This window comes from Zootoca vivipara, chromosome 4 (genome assembly GCF_963506605.1).
Source record: "Zootoca vivipara chromosome 4, rZooViv1.1, whole genome shotgun sequence".
NCBI classification, from domain to species: Eukaryota; Metazoa; Chordata; class Lepidosauria; order Squamata; family Lacertidae; genus Zootoca; species Zootoca vivipara.
The window spans coordinates 79103988-79125020 of NC_083279.1; the positions used below are offsets into that span (position 1 = coordinate 79103988).

The 21033-nt window shown below is 46.1% G+C and overlaps 1 protein-coding gene across 1 annotated transcript; it reads right to left on the reverse strand.

The window, feature by feature from the left end:
- Positions 1-3261: 3261 nt before the first annotated feature.
- SHISA2 (shisa family member 2) lies at positions 3262-11641 on the reverse strand. Its single transcript, XM_060273827.1, has 2 exons — positions 9854-11641; positions 3262-3839 (listed from the first exon to the last, which is right to left on the reverse strand). Exons 1-2 carry the CDS (start codon positions 10170-10172, stop codon positions 3286-3288), a joined length of 873 nt encoding a protein of 290 aa, XP_060129810.1. The 5' UTR covers positions 10173-11641; the 3' UTR covers positions 3262-3285.
- Positions 11642-21033: the final 9392 nt, after the last annotated feature.

Genomic DNA, 21033 nt, shown 5'->3' on the forward strand with positions numbered 1-21033 from the left:
CAAATGAGAAATGAGTAACAAACTCAAATAGAGAGAAAAATCACACCATAAAATATTTAATATGAAACAAAAGATATTTTTTTCTTCACTTGTAAGAATCAGTTACTCAAGTGCCCTTTAAGAAATTTAAAAAATTATACCAAACATTAACATTGGTTTTACATTATTATACATGACATATAAAACACCACATGTCACAAACTTTCTTTTATTACAACTCAAAAGCATTTCCCCTTTTCAATGTAAATTAATTCCTACATACTTTTGATTTAACTTATTCATTAAAAAAAACAAGTAAACAAACAGATTCACCTGATTTTCATATAATTAACATGGCATGTGCAATGAATACAATGAATTCTGGGAAACAGAGAAGGGTGCAATCCTATTCATTTCTACTCAGAGGTAAGTCCTACTGAGTCCAGTAGGACTTGCTTCTAGGCAATTGTGCACAAGATTGTAAACTATTTTTTTCTTCACAAATGGAAAAAGCTAACATCAGTCTCTGAGTCCATCTCCCAGAAGTGAAGCAGTGGGCCGAATCCAGGAAACTGCTCAGCATCTTCTGTCTCTTTTCAAGCAAACGGTGTATCAAGGGCATCCATTGCTCTGCAAGAAATTCCCAGCAGCACTTCTCAAACTGAAAGCTAGACTTTACTAAACAAACATGGTAAGCAGAGTAAGGTAACTGCAAAGGTACCTATTGGACAAGTGATCTATACCAGTGGTTCTCAAACCCACCATTTGAACATTGCTGCAGGTCTTGGCAGACCACTCAGTAAACTTCACTTTGCTCTAAAAATCAAAGCACACACATAAGTTCAATTTAATAGCTAGGGAAATATTAGTTGGCTGCATCAGCACCTTATTGTGAAAATCACAGATCCTAGGCTATGGTCTTCTTTGCCTGTTCGATAAAACTGGCAATGACCGAAAAGGACCGAGTCTTCACCATCAGGAAGAAAAAATCAAGTGCATGAGTGAGTATAGCTAGCCTTGCAACCACATGAATGAAGCTTGTAGACCACAAACCAGCATTTGGGAGCCTCTGGTCCAGACCCTCTAGCACTCTGAGGACAACAAGCAGCAGAAACAAGGAATTCAATGAATTCCTATGGGTGCAAAAGCACTTATGCACACATGAAAAGAGCTGCATGGGGTAAATTCCATTAAGTTCGGTTCCCTGGATCAGAGTATACTGGTGCAATGTGCCCATGCGCTTCTGTTTCCTTGTTCAAGAGCATCTCTTTCTCCTGCATTTATCTCTTGTGCACAGAGCATCGGGGTGAGGCAGGAGGAACAAAGCCTTGGCACAGTGTCAATATGTAAGTGTCAAACTTCAGCAGACAATATAAATAAATTATATTGCTACATAGTGGTGTGGGTTTTTTGGGTGGTTTTCTAACGAGAAAGCAAGAGTACTGGATTTCTGAAGCACGAAATACATTAACAATTAACACAGACCTTCCGCTTCTTTTACAACGATTGCCAGAAACGTAGCTGAAGATAAAGATGAAATCAACCCGGTTTAGTGCAATATCATCCCTTGAGCCGCCCAAAGACCTTTACATCATGCGGAATTATTTCGCTGTTGAATGAATCTGTACACAACGGAAACGTGTGGTGATGTCACGCTTCTAATACTTTTACAGGCAGCAAATGGTGGTTAGGTGCGTCTGATATGTGCATGACCACATGCACACACATCACGCTGAACCCGGAAGGGATTCAAAAACGTCACAAAAAGGGGTGGAACGGGGCGGGGGGGGAGCACAGGGTATTTGCAGGCTTTTTCAATGGGTGCTCCAATTGTGCATGATTTCGTGCAAGCATGCAATGACCCCCGCGCAAACGGGGAATTGTCTGTACTTCGACAAAAAGAGGTTTTCCGGGGAGCCAGAGGGTTTCTACCTCTGCAGGTCTTTCCCAGCTCTGTTGTTTGGGCTGACCACTTCTATCTGCTTCACATACAAATCCCATTTCCATGTGGTCCAAGCCACCAGGGCCTGATCCATTGAACTGGAAATGGGGTCAAGGAGCCATGCTGGGGGGAAAGTCTTGGCTGCAACCCACTTAATCTCACGCCACCAATGCCCAAATTCCAAAGGCGTTTCCTGAGCATTGCAAGTGGCGTTTGCAAACAAATGCAGCTACACTTTTGTTGGCCTGCACAAACAAAACAGGTACAGAGGCTTTTGTGGGTACTTCAGCTGGAATAGAAACTTCTGCTTTGAAAATCGCTGATGTAAGCCACACTTATGCAAAATGCTCGGCTCCTGAGCACTGCCAGGATCCAAAGAAGTATGTAGCTACATCTACGCACCTGAATGGCTTCTGGGCTTGAGCTTCTCAAACAGTCCCATTACCAATACCACATGGCCAACTGTTTCATGATGCAAAAGCAGGCTTTCAAAAGCAGTTTGCAATATGGCAATATGGCAAAGGGTATAGATAAGATACTAGGAACATAGAAAGACGTTTTATATGAGGTCACAGCTGTTTGTCCACCTAGTCCAGTGCTGTCTACCCTGATCCCAAGCTCTCAGGAAGCGCTTCCTTCACCTGCTGCCTGGTCCTTTAAGAGGGATGGGGGAACACAGGACAACGATCCCTGCTTTTTTAAAAAAAAAAAAAAACATGAACAATTGGATAAACACTGGACCTTCTGCATGCCAAGCATGCTCCCTACCACTGAGCTATGGTCCCTCCCTGTAATTTCAAGTCAAACTTCTAGGACTATGTAACTAACCAGGATTGCACTGTTCATCCTTCTGTCTTCAGTGTGATTGTCGGAACAGCAATACAAAGGGTAGTTAAAACTCTGGGGGAAAGACACTTCTAAAACAATTATTTCGTACCATGTAACAAGCTGGTTTTCTATTCACTAGGTAAATACCGTCGACTGTGTAGCACCTTAAAGGGCACTTAGTGGCTCAGGCATTTAAACACACACACACACACACACACACACACACACACACTTGTCTAACCGAAATGTAGATGCCTCTTCAGCATAATAACCCTTTGCCCCTGTAAATCATGCACTGGAATGGAAGCATTATCTGGAAATGTTAAATCAAAGTTCTTTTGGCAACTGAACTGAACGAAAAGAAAACCGTTTATAAATACTGTCCCGACATGCATGAGCCTTCCAAAATTATTTACAAATGAAGTTCGGCAAGCTTCTTTCCAAAAGCGTTCCTTTCCTCTGCTCACAGTCTTTTATTTTTTTTGCTTGGGTGTCTTTTTTTTTTCCCTTGCTTGCTGCTTCTTCCCTCCTTTGAGCTACACAGTCACTGCTGGGTACATCTTCTGTTCGCTATTGCTGTGGGGATAAGGAGACTGAATTGGCCTGTATCCACTTTGCAGGCCATCGAGGAAAGGGGGCACGGGGGCCATGGGCATAGAGTCGTGCGGCACAGCGTAACCCACATACTGTGGGTGCAAATACTGGCCTTGGTGAGGCACTATCTGCGTAGCCTGCTGGCAGTTCAGTACTGAGAAATTAGTAGGCATGTTGACGTATACATTATTCATGGTCCCTTCTGGTAAACAGCAGTTGGTTTGCGACCTGGTGGGGGGAGGCCTGGCACCCGAGTTGGCACTGGAGCTGGAGCTGGCAGCGGTGCTGGATTGACGCGACGAGGATCCGCGGGAGGTGCTGGCACTTGGGATCATGGGAATAGTCTCCATTATCCGGTTGCCTCCAGGAGGCCGGCTCTGCTGGGGCTCTTGCTTGGGGCGCAGGCAGCGGCAGCAGCAAGCTGCTACGAGGGACCCCAAGATGATGAACGCGACGAAAACGGAGCCCACGATAAGGAAGGGCACATAGATAGGCACTGCCAACAGAAAAAGAAAAAAACTCTTAAGGAAACAAAAGAGGCAAGCAAGTTTTTTTTATTGAAAGCGCATAATAAGCTCAGAGGGTAGTAGCTGTTTTTCCTTCGTTCTTTAGTCACAGCTAGCGTAGCGTAATGGTTAGGGTGTTAGACCAGGACCTTAGGCGGCCAAGGTTCAAATCCCCGCTTGGCCATGGGTGAACTTGGGGAAGTCACCCTCTCTCAGCCTAACCTACCTCACAGGTTTGATGCGAGGGCAACATGGAAAAGGGAAGAAGTATCGACCATATGGGATCATCCTGTCGTGCCCCCCCCCGGTCATTCCACATATTTGACAGCCACTGTGAGAAACACACTGCATGCCAAGATCATGTCACCTGGCTTCCATTACTACAGTGGAGAGGAGACTCAACCCAAGCATGCCATTTTTGGTGGCACTGCCATATTTTGGGCAACATCCAGTTCTGCTCTTGTAGTAGTAGTAATAGTACAGTGGAACCTCGTGTTATGTACCATCCTCCTTACGAACGCTTCAGGTTACGAGCTCCGCTAACCCGGAAGTAGATGCTCCCGGGTTGCAAACTTTGCCCCGGGATGCGAGCGGAAGTCATGCGCCGGCAGCGCGGCAGCAGCGGGAGGTGCCATTAGCGAAAGCACGCCTCATGTTATGAGCAGTTTCGGCTTAAGTGCGGACCTCTGGAACGAATTAAGTTCGTAACCGGAGGTACCACTGTTGTTGTAGTAGTAGTAGTAATAATAATAATAATAATGCTTTATTTATTTATACCCCACGCATCTGGCTGGGTTTCCCCAGCCATTGTTAAATTAAAAATGCAATAAAACATCAAACATTAAAACCATCCCTAAACAGGGCTGCCTTCAGGTAGCTTCTAAAAGTCAGATAGTTGTTTATTTCCTTGCCATCTGATGGGAGGGTGTTCCACAGGGCGGGCACCACTACCGAAAAGGCCCGCTGCCTGGTCTCATTACACCTGTGTGCAAGTGGCCTTTTGAAATTATTCGCCCTACCTGTGAAACTCCAAGGAAACTGGAGAAATGGCATTTCACTGCAATGCCCCAGCTTTTGGAGGGGAGTGGGACTCTGCAGTTGGCCATGGCAAAAGCATAAGCCATCTAAAAAGTTTTCATTTGCGACAACTATGAGCAGCAGCAGCAGAAGCAATTTTGCTGGAAAGCTGGCCAATATTGTGCATCTTCCATGCACAATGTTCCTCCGCTGAGTGGGGCATTATTCAAGGGCCTTTGAAAGGGAGTGGAATAGTAGACACCACAAAACAAGAAGTAAAGAAGAGTATCTGGAGAAATTTTTGTGAAGTGGCCTTTTGAAGTGGCCTTTTTTATGGGGACGGGTGAGTAAAAGTGGGACACAGATAATTTAGTACCGTAGGGAAAAAAGTCCAATAACAAATTTCAGCTCTTCTCTAGTTCACACTAAATTGCCTTGTTGCTTTCCTATGGCCCCTGCATTGCAAGATATGAGAGAAGAAAAACCACATCTCTTTTAACATTAAGGCAGCAATCTTGTGCACAGTTACCTGGAAGTAAACAGGCAAACTCAGTGAGGCTCACCTCTGAAAAGATATGTACAGGATAGCACTGCTGCAAGTCTATAAAAGCTGGCTCAGTACGGCAATGAACTACTAGAGAAAGGTGGTTTATAGCAAAGTGTTGCTGTTCTTTTTGTAAGTAAACCCCAAAGCTCTGCTGTTGTGCAATCTCTCCATTAATTTCAATGGGGAACAGGCACCCTGTTACAAACCTTATTGAAATTAATGCTCTCGCTGCAACAAGCACACTTTCCGGGAGTAAACCAGCTCTAATTATAACATAACTTCAGGCTAGTTCTGATGTGTTTAGGATTCATGAACAGCAGGCGAAGCGCTGGAAAGCAACCAGGGCTTTCCCAAAGAGAAGACAGAAGGCTGAAGTTTACCTTTTGAAATCCAATCACATAAATACATGATTAGGAAGTGGCGCTGTTTATTCACACAGCAACAGGTAGGGTTTGGAGGCGAAATGAAGTGTCACATTGCTTGGGGGGGGGCGGGACTTGTCTTTCCTGGGATTTTCTTGTTTAAATTGGAGACAAAAATCAATGCATGCTAGGATGTCAGGTCTGAAATACAACTCATCTCGAGATATTCTGGGTAATGCTGCCACCTAGAATACTGAGGCTAACACGCCATATCCTATCAAAACAGGAATAAAAGGGAAGCTCAGAATTCTGGCATTTGTAAAGCATGAATGAATGGCTGAGTAAACATCGCAGCTGTGCACTCAAGCCACTGGTGCCTGCCTATTCCCCACTTTCCTCTATTTCAGCAGCTACACAAAAGAGGACGAGCTGAAGTAGACATCAGCTTGCATACAATCTGTGCTGTTTCAGTACCATTTTATTCTCTTCCCCCCTAAACAACAAAGAAAGGACAATCTCTACGGTTACAAGCTAGTACAGTGACTGTTCATTGCTGCTCAGAGGGTAGCTGGAGATATGCATTCCCTTCACCTTAACACAGTGGCTAGGAGGCAGTATTGGGAAGTCTTGGTTCAAATTTCACCTGTGCCAGAAAGCTCAGTAAGCAGCCTCAAGAAATACGGCTACCTGTGTCACAACATGGATGGGAAGGCGCACCCGAACTCCGCAACCTGAACTGAGCATTTGGAACTGTATTTGGTATTGTTCTAATGTATTTTCAATCTTTTGTTGGAAGCCGCCCAGAGTGGCTGGGGAAACTCAGCCAGATGTGTGGGGTATAAATTATAAAATATTATTATTAATTATTATTATTATATTTGCACAGGACCGTTGGTTAGGTGATTTGCATGCCTTGTTGAGATGAGCTGTGTCCTGTGCAGATCCCAATTCAATAACGTTCCTTCCCAAATTCAAGCTGTTGTGGGTGGGGCAGTTAGTCAAGCTGGTAGAGGGGTTGAAATTCCCGCTTAGCCATTAATATTAATATTTCCCCTCTATTTGCTTATGATATAGCAGTATTAAAGAACTGTTGTGAGGCTAAGGTACTCTGGTGCCCAGTTAAAGAAATCTTAAGTCAGTCAGTCACATCAGTTTTACATGATTGGCGAGTTAATTTATTAAATTTGAATGCAAGTTTTTTAAAAAAAAAATCAGTTCAGGAGGAAGCAGCATAATTTCTATGGTTAGGGTCATTTCACAAACGGAAGGGCTCCATTCATGGAAAGCACTGAGGCCCAGTGGAGACTCCCTGCTATAGGAAGGAGAAGAGGCAGTACCTGCTGATTCCTGCACCCACCTGTCAATCACCCCCAATGCCACCTCTCCTGCTGCGCTGGGAAGTTCTCCCACAGCAGCTTTCCAGGAATGGCAAAGACCACCCACTGCCTCCTTCCTTCAGCAAGAGCAGAACTCCACTGAGAGCAAACCTGGACCCAACCCTTTCATTTCAGATGACACACTCATGACACAACAAGCCTCTTCTTAGAAGGCAAGCTCCCAATTGGGGATGACTCTTCTAAGATGTTAGCCACCTACAGTTTTTATTATTACTTGCATTATGGGTTTTTTTTTGAAGATCAGCATTAAGAAAAAAGCCTCGTTATTCAGAGACTGGAAACTTAAGTGTTATTAAGTTTTGATGAACAATGCTTCATAAAAATCCTAAGCACATTGCGTAAGACCTCCTGATTTCAGTGGAACTTGTTTTGAGGCATTGGTCACTACCCTACAAGGAAGTACTCTTGGGCTCACTGAAGTCAACAGCGTAGCTGCATGTAACTCTAGGCTGTTTTATAACCACTGTGCTTGTTAGCAGGGTGTTTGTCACTTCATCTATGTTCTCTAAAATACTTTGGCAGTACTGTATACACTTTAGTTTAAAGTTATAATGGCTTCGTAAGAAGGTGGATTGCAGAGCTCGGCTCCAGAATTTTTGAACTTATTTTGAAATTCTTAGTGGGCTGTCACAGCTCATTAAAATAATTACATCATGAGTAAATACAGGGCCGTCTCAAGCAGGTCGGGCGCCCTGGCGCTGAGATTGCTCCGGCGCCCCCGCAGCGCGCAGCATGGCTTCGTCGCGCAGCGCCCCCCCTGCCAGCCCGGTGCCCTGCGCCACCGGGTTCTACACCTAGAGCCGGGCCTGAGTAAATAAAATGAAAATGTGATCCAGCCAAAGTTTGAAATTCCGTTGATTTCAGTGGGAGAGTTCATGAGAGTGTGTTTAGCTTTGTGCTTGTCTTTTCCTCTGAAAGCAGTGGGGTTTACAGTCCTACATATGTCCACTCAGAGGTAAGGCCAGTTGAGTTAAGTGGAACTCTTTCCCAGGTAAATGTGCTTCTTACTATACATGCACATAAGCAGGAATGCAACCATGCATGTATGGGGCCATGGGTGTCATGCAGCGTTCATGGCCCTAGTAGTGAGATTTGTGGGTGCCTGGCCCCTTCATGGGGAATTTTGTGGGTGCTCAGGCACCCCAGGGAGTTGGCACCTATGCACATAAGGAGTAATTTGCAATAACTAACCAACTTCCCACTTCAAGGAAAATAAACTGGCTACTACTACTTCCTCAGTGTATCAGCATGGAAAAAGATCCACCTATTTGTTTATTTCTCTCTCCCCCCCTCCCCAAGCATTGAGAAACGGAAGGTTTTCCAGCTGTAGGGGCTGAGAAAGGGAAGGGAAGGTTACTGCTTCACATGCTTCATTGACTCGAGAAAAACAACACCAATCATTAATGAAAGCACCAAAGTAACATTGACTTGTGTTGGTATATAAACAGGGCCAGGGGCATTTTTTGAGTGGCCTCTGCTCAATGGCCCCCATATTGCAATTCCCATTCTGGCACTGCTAAACTTGATAGCCTGTTGTAAACTTCTACAGGCACGTGGGCGAGGGAAGGATGAGTTTGAGGGGAAAGGTAGGGTAGGAGCTACCTACCTACAAAGCCCAGAAAGGACGTCATAAGATTTTAAAATGTATTTCAGCCCAGCATCAACAACATTCTCCTGCACCTAAATAACACGTGAGAAAGGCTCAAGTCATTTCTTTTGTGTAATGCAGGCATCCCCAAACTGCGGCCCTCCAGATGTTTTGGCCTACAACTCCCATGATCCCTAGCTAAGAGGACCAGTGGTCAGGGATGATGGGAATTGTAGTCCAAAACATCTGGAGGGCCGAAGTTTGGGGATGCCTGGTGTAATGTGTGAACCTGGCTCTGAAGCAGCTTGCAAATTAATATTTCAAACAGAAGTCCTAAATTGGTTGCAACTTGCATAGTCCTCAATATTTTTTATAAAAGTTCTTTCCACCCCACAAGAACAACATTCACAAGTGGCACATGCCATGCCTTATGCATGCCACATGGGTAAACCCCGAGAGACTAGTCAAGAGTTCCTACTCAGTGCTGCATTGATAGGCTTGCTAAAGAAACTTCTCTGTGTTAAGTGGGCAGGTGAGAGTTGGGTGGGTAGAAAGCAGTTGTCTGTGGTACTAATAAGCACAGCAGAAGAGTACCTTCTTTTCAGCCTGTGGTGGAAACTACGCACGTACTAAAAACGCTGTGAAAATGCTTTTTTAAAAAACGTTTCAGAAAATACATTGGATTTTGCATAGCTCACTGTTGCCATCTAGTATCATATTTGTATATTGCAATTTACAACACATTTAAAAGGTTTTATTTGCAGCTGTGTAGATGAGTCCCCTGTGTGTATCTTCCCTGAGTGTAGGATAATAATAATCCTGGGCCTTGAGACAAGGTGGGGGCTAAGATCTAGGAACAGATGGCTTGTTTTGTTTTTAAAGAAAGCAATGCAACTATGAGAAATATGGGAAGGGCTGTAGCTCAGTGGAAGGGCAGCTGCTTGGGTTCAATTCCAGGTCGTGCTGGGAAAGACTCTGAAATCCTGGGGATGCTACTGCCTGTCAGTGTAGGCAATACTGAGCTCAAGCAAACTAGCTCACTCAGTATCAGGCAACGAGGCAGCTTCCCGTGTCCCTCCCCTCCGCTTTGTACCTGCTGCGCCGTCGGGGATGTCCTTGTCGGGCCGGCCGTGCTCAGCTCCCCCTTGCTGCCGGTCGTTGTCGCAGACGCCCTGGTCCAGGCGGGCCTCCGGGCGGGAGCAGCAGTAGCGAAGGGCGCACGTGCCGCAGCAGATGGTGGCGTCGCCGTCGTCGAAGTGCTCCGGGCACTGGAAGCCGTCGCGCCAAGTCGCCCCGTCCTGCCAGCCGTGGCAATACTCGCCGCTGGCCCGCGCGCTCGCCGCCAGCCCCAGAAGCAGCAGCAGCAGCGACGCCCCAGGCCGCCCTCCCAGAGAACAGCACCCCCTCCACATGGCACAGCGAGGGGGCGGCAGCAGGCGGGCGCCCGCAGGCGGGCGTCGGAGACCAGGCAGGCGCCCCTCTCCTCACTGCCTGGATCGAGGCACAAACGAGGCACACTCAGTAAATGTGCGGGGAGGGGGGTGGGCGCGAATGCAGCAGCTGCGGGTGGTTATGTAGACACGTGTGTGCCGCAAGCCCCGCTGTGCGGAAAGCCCGTGTCCGTGGGAGGTGAAGGACAGCCACGCGTGCCTTCAGCTGCGCGCGAGAGGTTGGCGCCGCGTGTCCAGGGGTCGCCTCGCCTGAAAATGGGCGCCAAGTCAGTGCAGGATATACAGCCGGCGAGCCCTCAAGAAGCCAACTTGTGAGGGGCGCTAGGAACCAAGTCTCGCAGTTGCTGGGGCGCAGAGAAATATCCAAGCTCCCAGAAAGGGCTCAAGTCCGGCGCTAGCTTCCCGGAGTCCGTCCCCTCGCCGGCGACGGGCAGCAAGCGTAGCCCTCGAGAAAGAGTTTAGCCTGTCAAGCCCCACGGAATCCTGGACAATCTCCTAAGAGGAAGCGGCGCCCCACGGCGGAGTCATTCGGCGCAAAGGGAGGTGGCGCCTTTGCCGCTCTGGGTACTCCGGCGCGAACAGTTGGCTGTCGGCGAGGCGCCTGGGAATCCCGCGCGGGACCTTCCCTGCTCAGCAACCCGAGCCAAGGCGCCGGTGGTGGGAGGAGCGCGAGGAGGGAGCCGGCCGAGCCGCGGGCCGCTCGTCGAAGAGGCAGCGACCCCCACAGCCTAGTTCTGCAGCAGCCCGGAGAGCAGGAGAGCCCGGGCTGTGGCGGGTGAAGAGATGCCCCCGGGTAGGCGGGACGGAGCCAGGCGCTCCGGCAACCATAACACAGCGAGGTTTCGAGGGTGGGTGGGGGGGCGCCTGTGGCGGGACGAGTCCGTGGGCAGGCGGGAGACCCTCCGAGGGAGACCCCAGCCGCCGCCGCCGCCAAAGCGGAGCGTCACTCCCCTTCCTGGCGCTTCGCCTTCTACCCGCGCGCGCCGTCACGGCTGCGCCTCGTTTGGCCCCGGTCTGCCCAAGCAAGTCCCGACAGTGAGGTTCGCTCGCCTAAGAGTCGTTGCTCCTGGTCCGCACCTCGCGCCCGCCTTCCGGGGAGTCCACTCCGACTTTGGGGCAGGCAGCGCCACGGGTGTAAGTGGAGCCGGGAAGGAGTTCTGCAGAGAGGAGTTTCCCTTCTTTGCCTCTGGTTGTGCCTCCTCTGCGCTCTGCTTGAAGAGGCCAGCAGGAAACTCCGGCAGTCTGGCTTTTTCCAACGCGGTCAACAAACTCTGCTTCTATCCAGCCAGCCCTGCTCGGCATGCCACCAGCAGCGCCTGCAGCACACAACTCCAGGCTCCGTTTCCTGAAGCTACTGGCTGGCTGCTTGTGCGCGCGCGGGGCTCTCTTCGCTACTCTCTCGCTTTCTCTGTTATTATAGGCACCCTGCTCTCGCCCTGCGCGCATGCGCCTACAAGCCATCGGCGCTCAAGTCCTCCCCTTTTCTTGGTGAATGTCGGAGAGATCTTCGTTTTCTTCTCACCGGCTCTAGATACAGAAGGAACGGCTGGTGGAAAGGGATGGGCAACGAGCAGCAAGATGCGTGTTAACTCCCCAGGACGTGGGAAGGGGAGGGGGTTAAAGACGCGCTCTTATCTTGTTACTCCCTTCGCTTGCCTTGCAGCCGAGGTTGCAATTCCCAGGAGTCAGGCACACACCCGGCCAAAAAGTTGCTGGAGCTCAACTCCCCAGGGGCACCTCCTCCTCTGAGTTCTGCCACTTCCAGGGTGGGAATGTAACTGGGAAGTGTGCGAGCAAGAGAAGGCAGCTGTTGTTCCTACTTCCTCTTTGGGCAGTGCCATCTAGAGAGAAAGTAGAAGTAACCCTGGAATTCTCAAAAGTGTGGGAATGGTGGTGGCACAAGCATCTGTTTCACAGCAAACACTGCAACGTGCTCTTTGCACTTAAAACAGCAGGGTGAAGTTTCCTTTGGATGTGGGGACACCGAAGTTGCACTGCAATTTAATAAAATTTGCTTTATACTAGCAGAGCGCAAGTGGAGACAAGAGTGTCACTCCTATATAATCAGCGTTCTTGTGGCACCTTAAAGCCACAAATGTTTATCATGACAAGCGTTCATGGACTAGAGTTCCCTTCAGCAGATGCATGAAATGTCACGCTCAGTTGTAGATTTACAGATATACTGTACAATGGGGTTGAATTAAATGACTCTTGAAGTCCCATCATCCCTGTAATTTTTGTATCTGCAAGATTGGATTCTGCAGAAGAGAAATACTACAATGACTAATCAAATGGCTTTGTCAAGTAAATAGCTCTGGTCAGGGCTGTGAATTATCCCTCTTTTGTAATGTAAGCTACAGCAATAGGTTGCTACAGAAACTAAATAGCTGGAAACACTTCAGGAAGATGACAGCTAGTATGACAAAATAGGGCAAATTTTCCCCCTCCCTCCCCCCTCTGACTGAAAGGTGGTATTGTGGAAGTTGTGGGTAGAAGAGGCCAATTTGAAGACTCAAAATGAGAGAGGAGCCATGGTTGGTCTCTTTAATTATGATGTCAGGATTGCTTCCGAGCCCGTGGATGGCGTCAGGTTCTGCTTGGCTGAGATCATGCGGTAAAACTATTTTGTTTGCTGATGACCTCATTATGAGCATAGCATTGGAGGCACTCTTAGGTCAAAAGCTAGTCCTGTCTTGAGACCCTCTGGACAGTTCGGTGTGCAGTTTGTTTTTCACGTGGCATTGAGACAACGTTTGCAGTATGCAATGGCAGACTTAGGGTTTTCGAATTTCAGCGCCCTGTGCCTCTCACCTTCTAAGTCTTTGTTGCAGTGCCCCCTGCAGCTCCCTCGCAGCTCTCCCCTAACTCCACAGCTTGTCAGCGTACCTCATGGTACCTGCCTTTGAGATCAGTTATAATGACGACTCGGCTCTGAGAGATAAACAGCTGGATCCTTCAGTTAAACCTTTTAAAAGGATGAAATGTGTTTCTGTTTTCCTTGCCTTCTAAATATTTTATTGTTCTCTGGGCAGGTGATGGTTCTTTGTTGGTTCTTGTTGAATTTTGCTACATTGGACTTATTTAAACTGGCCAGGTTTTGGTGATTTTTTAATTGTGTGTTTGTTAATGCTTGCTTTTAATGAAACTCTATCATTTGTATTAATGTAAGCCTTGGTATTAATGTAAGCCTTGAGAAGAGAAGACTCCCTGGAAAAGACCCTGATGTTGGGAAAGATGGAGGGCACCAGGAGAAGGGGACGACAGAGGACGAGATGGTTGGACAGTGTTCTCAAAGCTACGAACATGAGTTTGACCAAACTGCGGGAGGCAGTGGAAGACAGGAGTGCCTGGCGTGCTCTGGTCCATGGGGTCACGAGGAGTCAGACACGACTAAATGACAACAACAACAAAATCCTCATTCCAGACACACACACACACACACCCAAAAAGGGGAACTACCCAGTCAGAGAAATATCCACAGCCATCATGGAACATTAAGGTTCTTTTGTCAAGTCCAGGAACTCCCTTCCTGAGTAGCTTAGGCAAAACCAAAGCGACCAATTCACAGTAATCAAGCAGCAAACTCATAAGATCACACTGGGCGCATTGTGCAGAAAATCCTTTTGTCTACAGCTGAGAGTGAGGGGCATTTAAAACAAACCAGATCCCCTACATAGGCATAATAGGAAATTGCATGTACCATGCATGCACTACAAGGTGAGGACTCGAACCAATGGCTTCAAGCTGCAATAAAGGAGATTCCGACTAAATATCAGGAATAATTTTCTGATAGTAAGAGCTGTTTGACGTGGATATGCTAACCTGGCTTGTGGTGGTGGGGTTGGGGGAGGAAGTGGGGAATATGTATTTGATTTTTTTAAAAAGAAATAAATAAGGATCTCGCACGTCTTTTTCACAGTGGCAAAAAGCCTTCTTGAAGAGCAGTGGATTCCTGCTATGTTTGCACAATGAAAGAGACACATGAACATTCATCATGACATGTACTTGAGGGTGTTGTACATGTTGAGAATTCTCCATTAGGAATGGTTCTGGGGTGTATTGTCATTCCAAACAAAGCGCAAAATAGCTGGGTCAGGAGTTAGAACCATGCAAAGTCATTTGGAAGGTGAGATCAAAGCTGGCTTTTGCAGACAGCTGGACAAGTTCTCTTGTCACTTACACTAACCACCAAGCTGCTTTCAGTCTGCACAGGTTGGAGAGAATGAAATAGATTTGGATATGCTGCTAAGCTCTTGATCTTTCTCATTACACTAACATGTGACTGCCATACCATACCATTTCGCTATCTCCAGCTATAAGTATTATTCTTTCATAATGCAAGGTGTCCACATCAGTCAGAATGAGGTGTGACAATCGTGTCAGAAAAATTAAGAGAAGAGTTCATGCCAGATAATTAGCCGAGGGCAGAAACTAGGGGAGGTGAATCCATCCATCTGCAATATTTAAACAAATTATTATGTTTCCTGAAAAGCATTTGACTAAGACTGGAGCAAAATGAGAATTCTTAAAATGCTAGGTATTGCTTGTTTAGGGTTGACATAGGCCAGTTTCCCTATAACATTTTTAAATGTGTATCCTGCAAGTTTGACGTTCTTGAATATACTCTGCACCAAATCTTCACCAGTGTCTATTGGGGGGGGGGGTCAAGCTAACAATTTCTATGGGGTGGAACATTTTTCTGTACTGTAACTAGAGACTTTTAGATTGTGAAGATGCTCACCTTGTCCCCATCTTGTTTGATGCTGCTGTTAACTAGCTGCTGCTTCTTACCACAGTTCCCGACACACACAAACATACCTACATATGCCCAAACACCCAAAAGCTGGCTGATTTTTCTCCCTCCTTTTGGAATAATTTCACATTCCCAGTCAGGAATCACGAAATGAGCAGGATGATATCACAATGCTGGGGTTTACATGTTGTGGTTACTGGACATCAGTAAATAACAACCTGTCGGGTTTGACGATGTCACTGGGAACAAATTGTTATTATTATTCGTAGCAGTAGTATATTATCTTATACCCAAAGGTCTCAGGGCAGTTCACAACCAAAAATCACAATATAAAGACACAAAACACATACTAAAAAACAAAAACAAATGAAAGCAATTGAGGGCTGGTAAAATGAATATGCAAATATGTTCACTCCAGGAGTATTTTTAAATCTCTGTGGCACAGGCCCATGACACAAATTTGCATGAAATGTATGTATCCTGATGTATACGAATAGACACAAATTTACGCTATCAGCTCTGGGGTACCTCAGAGATCTACGATTCCCAGAGTTCCCTGTGAAGAGGGATTGATGGTTAAACTACCCTGAGAATGGTAGCTCTGTGTGGAGAATGGGGGCCTCCTAACGACCCTCAACAAACTACAGCTCCCAGAATTCTTTGGGGGAAGCCATAACTGTTTAAAGTCGTATCACAGCGCTTTACATGTATGGTGTGAATGTAGCCGAAGAAAGAAATGGAAGATTGACGTTGGCTCTGTGTGTGTTTGTGTATGCATGAGGTCTAAGGTCAAGAGGGATTGTGCATTTTGGATAGGAAAGGAGATGACAGTGGGATGAGGTCAGAAAAGAGGCCAAGGCACTCTTTGTGCACATAGGAGTGCAAAGGAGCACGGTGGAGAATCAGTTTCACATGTTGATTCAAAATAATCCAGCCCAATCTCCGGCTGCAAGTCCCTGTTGGTAATTTTAATTAATTATTGCTCTGAGGTTAAATATAAACACCACTTGACTTCCTAATGTTCAGGAGAAAAATTATCCCCCCCCCCTGCCTTCCATGCAAGATATTGGAGAGATGTGGGAGGTCATACATTTAATGCTCGCCTGTTTTGGAGGATGCAAAAATGATTAAACTTTAATGACAGATACCCCTCAAAAATCCAACTCTGCATAAGGTTGTTTTATGAGTCTGAATCCAAAGGTGCCCTTTCATGTGCAAAAGGCATCTCCCCCACCCCCAAGAAAGAACTGTTTACGTCTCACAGAGCGCTGCATGTTGATAGGGTAGTAAAATGCAAAGGTACTAATTTGCTTGCACAAGTGGAGGCCTGATAGCTCCTCTAGAACCTACTTTTCATAAACAGTACTCTTCAACCTTGGGCCCTTGGATGTTGTTGCTTTACAACTCCCATCGTCCCTAAACATTGGCTAAAATGTCTGAGGAATGTGGAATCTGTAGTCCAACAACATCTGAAGACCCAATGTTGAAGAAGCCTTCTCCTTACAGGTCTTTGGATCCCAACCCGTTGTGTAGTCATGGTACAACTATACTTCACTTTGACTCTTAATGTAGTTTTCGGACATCTGTCCTAGGCTTGCTTACTTATTCAATATTATTATTCTTCTTTTTAGGCCCTCACAAGGCAGTTTCCAACTTGTAAAAACAGGACATACGTAATCACTGTGAGACAACAGTGGGATTAGCACTACATGTAAATAGTAACAGCAACATCTATCCAGGATAACAAGAACAGTGAAATCAAATTAAGATAGTTAAAGCAATTTCAGCACCAAATCAAAGCAGCTGCACACTGGGCCAACCGTTTCATTGAACTATCCACTACAGTGCCAAGGTCTTGTTCCTGGCTAGCCACTGCTAAATCAGCCCTCGTTGGCATATATGGCCATTTCCGCACCACACATTTAAAGTGGTATCATATCACTTTAAACAGCCATGGCTTTCCTCAAAGAATTCTGGGAAGTGGAGTTTGTTAAGGGGTCTGAGAGTTGTTAAGAAACCCCTATTTCCCTCACAGAGCTACAGGTTCCAGAGTAGTTTATCCATCAGACTTTCATCTGAGGGAACTCTGGAAATTATAGCTCTGTGAGCGGAGCAGAGGTCTCTTTACAATTCTCAACCCCCTTATCTAACTATCCTTCCCATGATTCGGCCTCAACCTAAGCCCCATGACAACACTTTGAGGTAGATTACATGAGGAGGAGGAGGAGGAGAAACCATGTATACCAACATGCTCCTTGAGGAAAAAGTTGGGATAATGAATGAATGAATGAATGAATGAATGAAAATAGCAGCCCTTCTCTGGGTATACATAGCCAGGCCTTTTGTGGGGGGGGACCTCAGTTTGCTATGTATTTTTATTGATTGTGGGGCAGCTGCCCCTCCCTGTCGGCCCTTGGCTACACCCATGAACCCTTCCCTTCTCAGTTTCCCAAATCTTTAAGCCTACCTGAACTGGAAAGATCAGTTATATTATCAGAATATGCAAGGATAAACAAGACATGAAGAAAAGCATCAGTGGTAGGATTCTGTTATATACTGGTAACTTAACAGAACTGAGGAGACACAGCCAGACTCGCTGTTTTTCGCTCTTTCTAAAAATGCCTGCAAAATTCAATACGGCTTGTTTAAGATGCACCAGGCAGGCAATTTGCACTTAATAAATTAAATACAGCATGGGCAGTTTGCTATCAGAATAATATGCTCCCTAATAATCCCTGGGACATTTCCATCCAAATACATGAAGATGGCTGCATAGAACCAAAGATAGATACCCTCCAGAGGCTGCTTTTCAATATTTACACAGAGCTGAGTGCATGCTGGGAAAGGCTTCAGGAGTGCACATAGCATTGTGCGAATCCTCATGGAGGCTGTGCAGTGCAGACATGATCAATAAACTTCATAGTCATGTGTCTCAACGTAGAGTCTCGCTTCATTGATGTAGGGAGCTCCAGGGATTGGAGGACACAGAAGACTCATGATGTGGGAAGAAACTAGAGGGGAAAACCCTGAAGTAGGGGGGAGGGCACTAAGAATTCTGTAATAAACTGAAGGCTTGTGCACCATTACTCGTAGAAATACTTGAACAAAGAGAGAGAGAGGTTTTATCTGATTCTGCCTAGAATTCTAAAGAATGAAAAAAATCAGGCCTTTTGTTTTTCTGTTCTTTAGTTTAAAACGGTTGTGGAGAGTGTCAGATCTGAGGGTCAAGTGTGGCTGTCCAGGTTCTCTGTCTGGACTGTGGAAATCTCTTCAGCCCACACCCTCCCTCTCACTGGCCCTACGCACCCTGAACGTTTTGCCAGACTGGAACGTGTCGCTTAAACTCTGATAATGCCTCTTGCTTGTCTGGGTGCTGAGGGGTGTGTGAATGTTTGCAGAAACTTGCCTACTGTACAGAGGTAAAATATGGTGGTTGCTTCACACACTTTTGCCTCCGACCCTACCTACGGTACTACAGGCACGAGACCCTAGGAAGGTTGACTAGCAGGGAACCTGCTTTCTGCCTACTCCTGCATTACACCGTACTTATCTTTTACACAGCTGTGAAAAGGTCTAAGAGAGTTGCCACCCTTTGCATTGGGTCATTCTAAACGTGGGATGGGAAACCTGGTCATTGGACTACCACTCTCACCATTGACCATGCTGACTTTTGAAATGCAGGTGCTCATTATTATGACAGCCCCAACATAGTCATCTGTCATCATCTCCTGCCAAGTGGAGAGCCCAAAAATACAGGCAGCTGTGTACACACACACACACACACACACACACACACACACACACACACACACACACAAGCAGCAATGGATAGATAAAAACCCAGTTCATTAAGATTAGCAGGCGGCACTGTGCATGTTTTCTTGAGAATAGTTCTGAATTCAGCTGTGCTTGCTTCGATCTACATAGGATGTTAAGCCAGCTGCAAACTTCAGCTTTCAATTAGAAATGCAGACAGTCTGGGGGGGGGGAGTGTTACCATTTAAACTGCTAGCATTTAGAAGGGATCCCATCTAAGAAAATAAGTCTCTGCTCAATTCCACCCCCACCCCATCTCTCACTTCCTCTATGCTAATCTGACACAATCAAACCTGAAAGGTTCATTATCACCTCATTCACTTGTCAATGCCAGGAGGGTCCATCAATTACTCTGGTGCTCTGGCAGGTGAGGAATCGCCACTGCTGTTCAGAAAAAAATAATCTCAAGAGTTGCATGTTTACTACTTACACCATTGTGGATGGGAATGATGGATTGAAAACACAGTTCAACAGAGGCCACAGGATCCCCATCCCTGTCCTAAATGCTACCCATCCAGATTTGAAGGGCTTAGAAATACAAATGAGTTCATGATGGTTTTTCTTTCTAAACAAACACAGTGGACATGTGTGATTGTGATAAGTGATCTCCATTAAAACCCTAAACAGCTTGAGTTCCCAAGCATCTGACAGAACACTTCAATACCAACCTGGTACCAGCTCAGTAGAGGCTCACCTGCTTTGCATGTAGAAGGTGCGCAAGCCCCAGCATCTCCAGATAGGACTGGGAATGATCTCTTTCTGAAATCTTGGAGAGCTGCTACCAGTCAGTATAGGCAAGTTCTGAGCTGGATGGACCAATGGTCTGGCTCCTTATTAGGCAGCACCCTATCTGTTGGAGATTCCCTTTTGAACACCCCCCACCCTTGGGAGTCTATTGGAGGGCTTCCTCAATGGTAGCTCCTGGCCAATGGAATTGACAACTAAATTCCAACTTTCAGTATTACAAAGAGCCTTATGCCACTTGAAGGTCCCACAAGACTCTCTTTGTTGTTCCTGCTGCAAAAGACTAGCATAATAAGTCTGCTGGATCAGGCCAATGGCCCATCTACCGTAGTCCAGCATCCTGATCTCAGAGTGGCCAAACAGATGCCCCTGGGAAGCCTAACAAGCAGGTAACGAAAGCACTCTCTCCTCCTCCTCTTCCAATTTCCAGCAGCTGGTATTCAGAAGTATATAGCCTTCAGGCACATCTACCCAACTTGGCAATTCTTTCAATAAATGGGTTGGTTCCTTTCAGTCTTCTTTAATACTAAAGTGTTTTCTTCAGTGCTAATGTCAAAATCTGAGAAAACCAATCCAATATACAATGGTTTAAGACCCCCAATAGATATTCCACAGTTAGCAAAAATACTATCAGTTGTCTACAAATCTTCTCCAGAAATATTTATCTTTACAGCACTAACCTTCATAGCGGCCAAGTTTTCCCTTTTCTCGCGAGGAAGCCTATTCAGCATAAGGGAAAATCCCTTAAAAAAAGGGAGAACTTGGCAGCTATGCTAACCTTGAATGATATTAATGTTACCAGTCACATCCTTGATCCTGCCCAGAGTGCCTTTCCAAAAGACTACAATTACTGAACATGTTCAAAACACTTGCAATGTCCTTGCAATGAAATACTGTTTTTTAAATCATCTAGGCTGCTTCAAGAGTTGGACATTGTTGCAAGAAGATGAAATCAGGAATAGGACAAAAACCGTACCCAAACAAGCAGGGAATGAACAGGGTGCATGTAGACAGTCCTTATGTTTTGAAGCATATTTTATTTTGACGGTTTGCAGCATTTGTGGCAATACATTTGTTCTCAGTTTCTGTGCCACTACAGCAAATCTTATGGCTCTGGGTGACACATATTACTCTCAGTTGAGCTGAAATACTGGGTAATGTTCCTTCTGTCTGTATTATAAGAATTGATTGACTCAATGGTTCAATGAGTTTCCTGGATTTTGTGCAAATACCACAACAGAATTGGTGATGACAGATGTTCTTAAACACTTCAGCTCCACAAAACTGAGTGGTCTGAGGAGATCTTCGGATAGGGTCCCTCAGGATGCTTGGAATGAACCATCAGGATTTACAGAGCCAAAGACTTATGTGGAACAAAAGATTCTGATTCATGAAAATAACTTTCAAGCAGATGCTCTGCTTTTATGAAACAGGAGCGGGGAACCTTTGGCTCGCCAGATGTTGCTGAACTACAACTCCTATAAAAGCCCTTGCCATTGGCCATGCTTG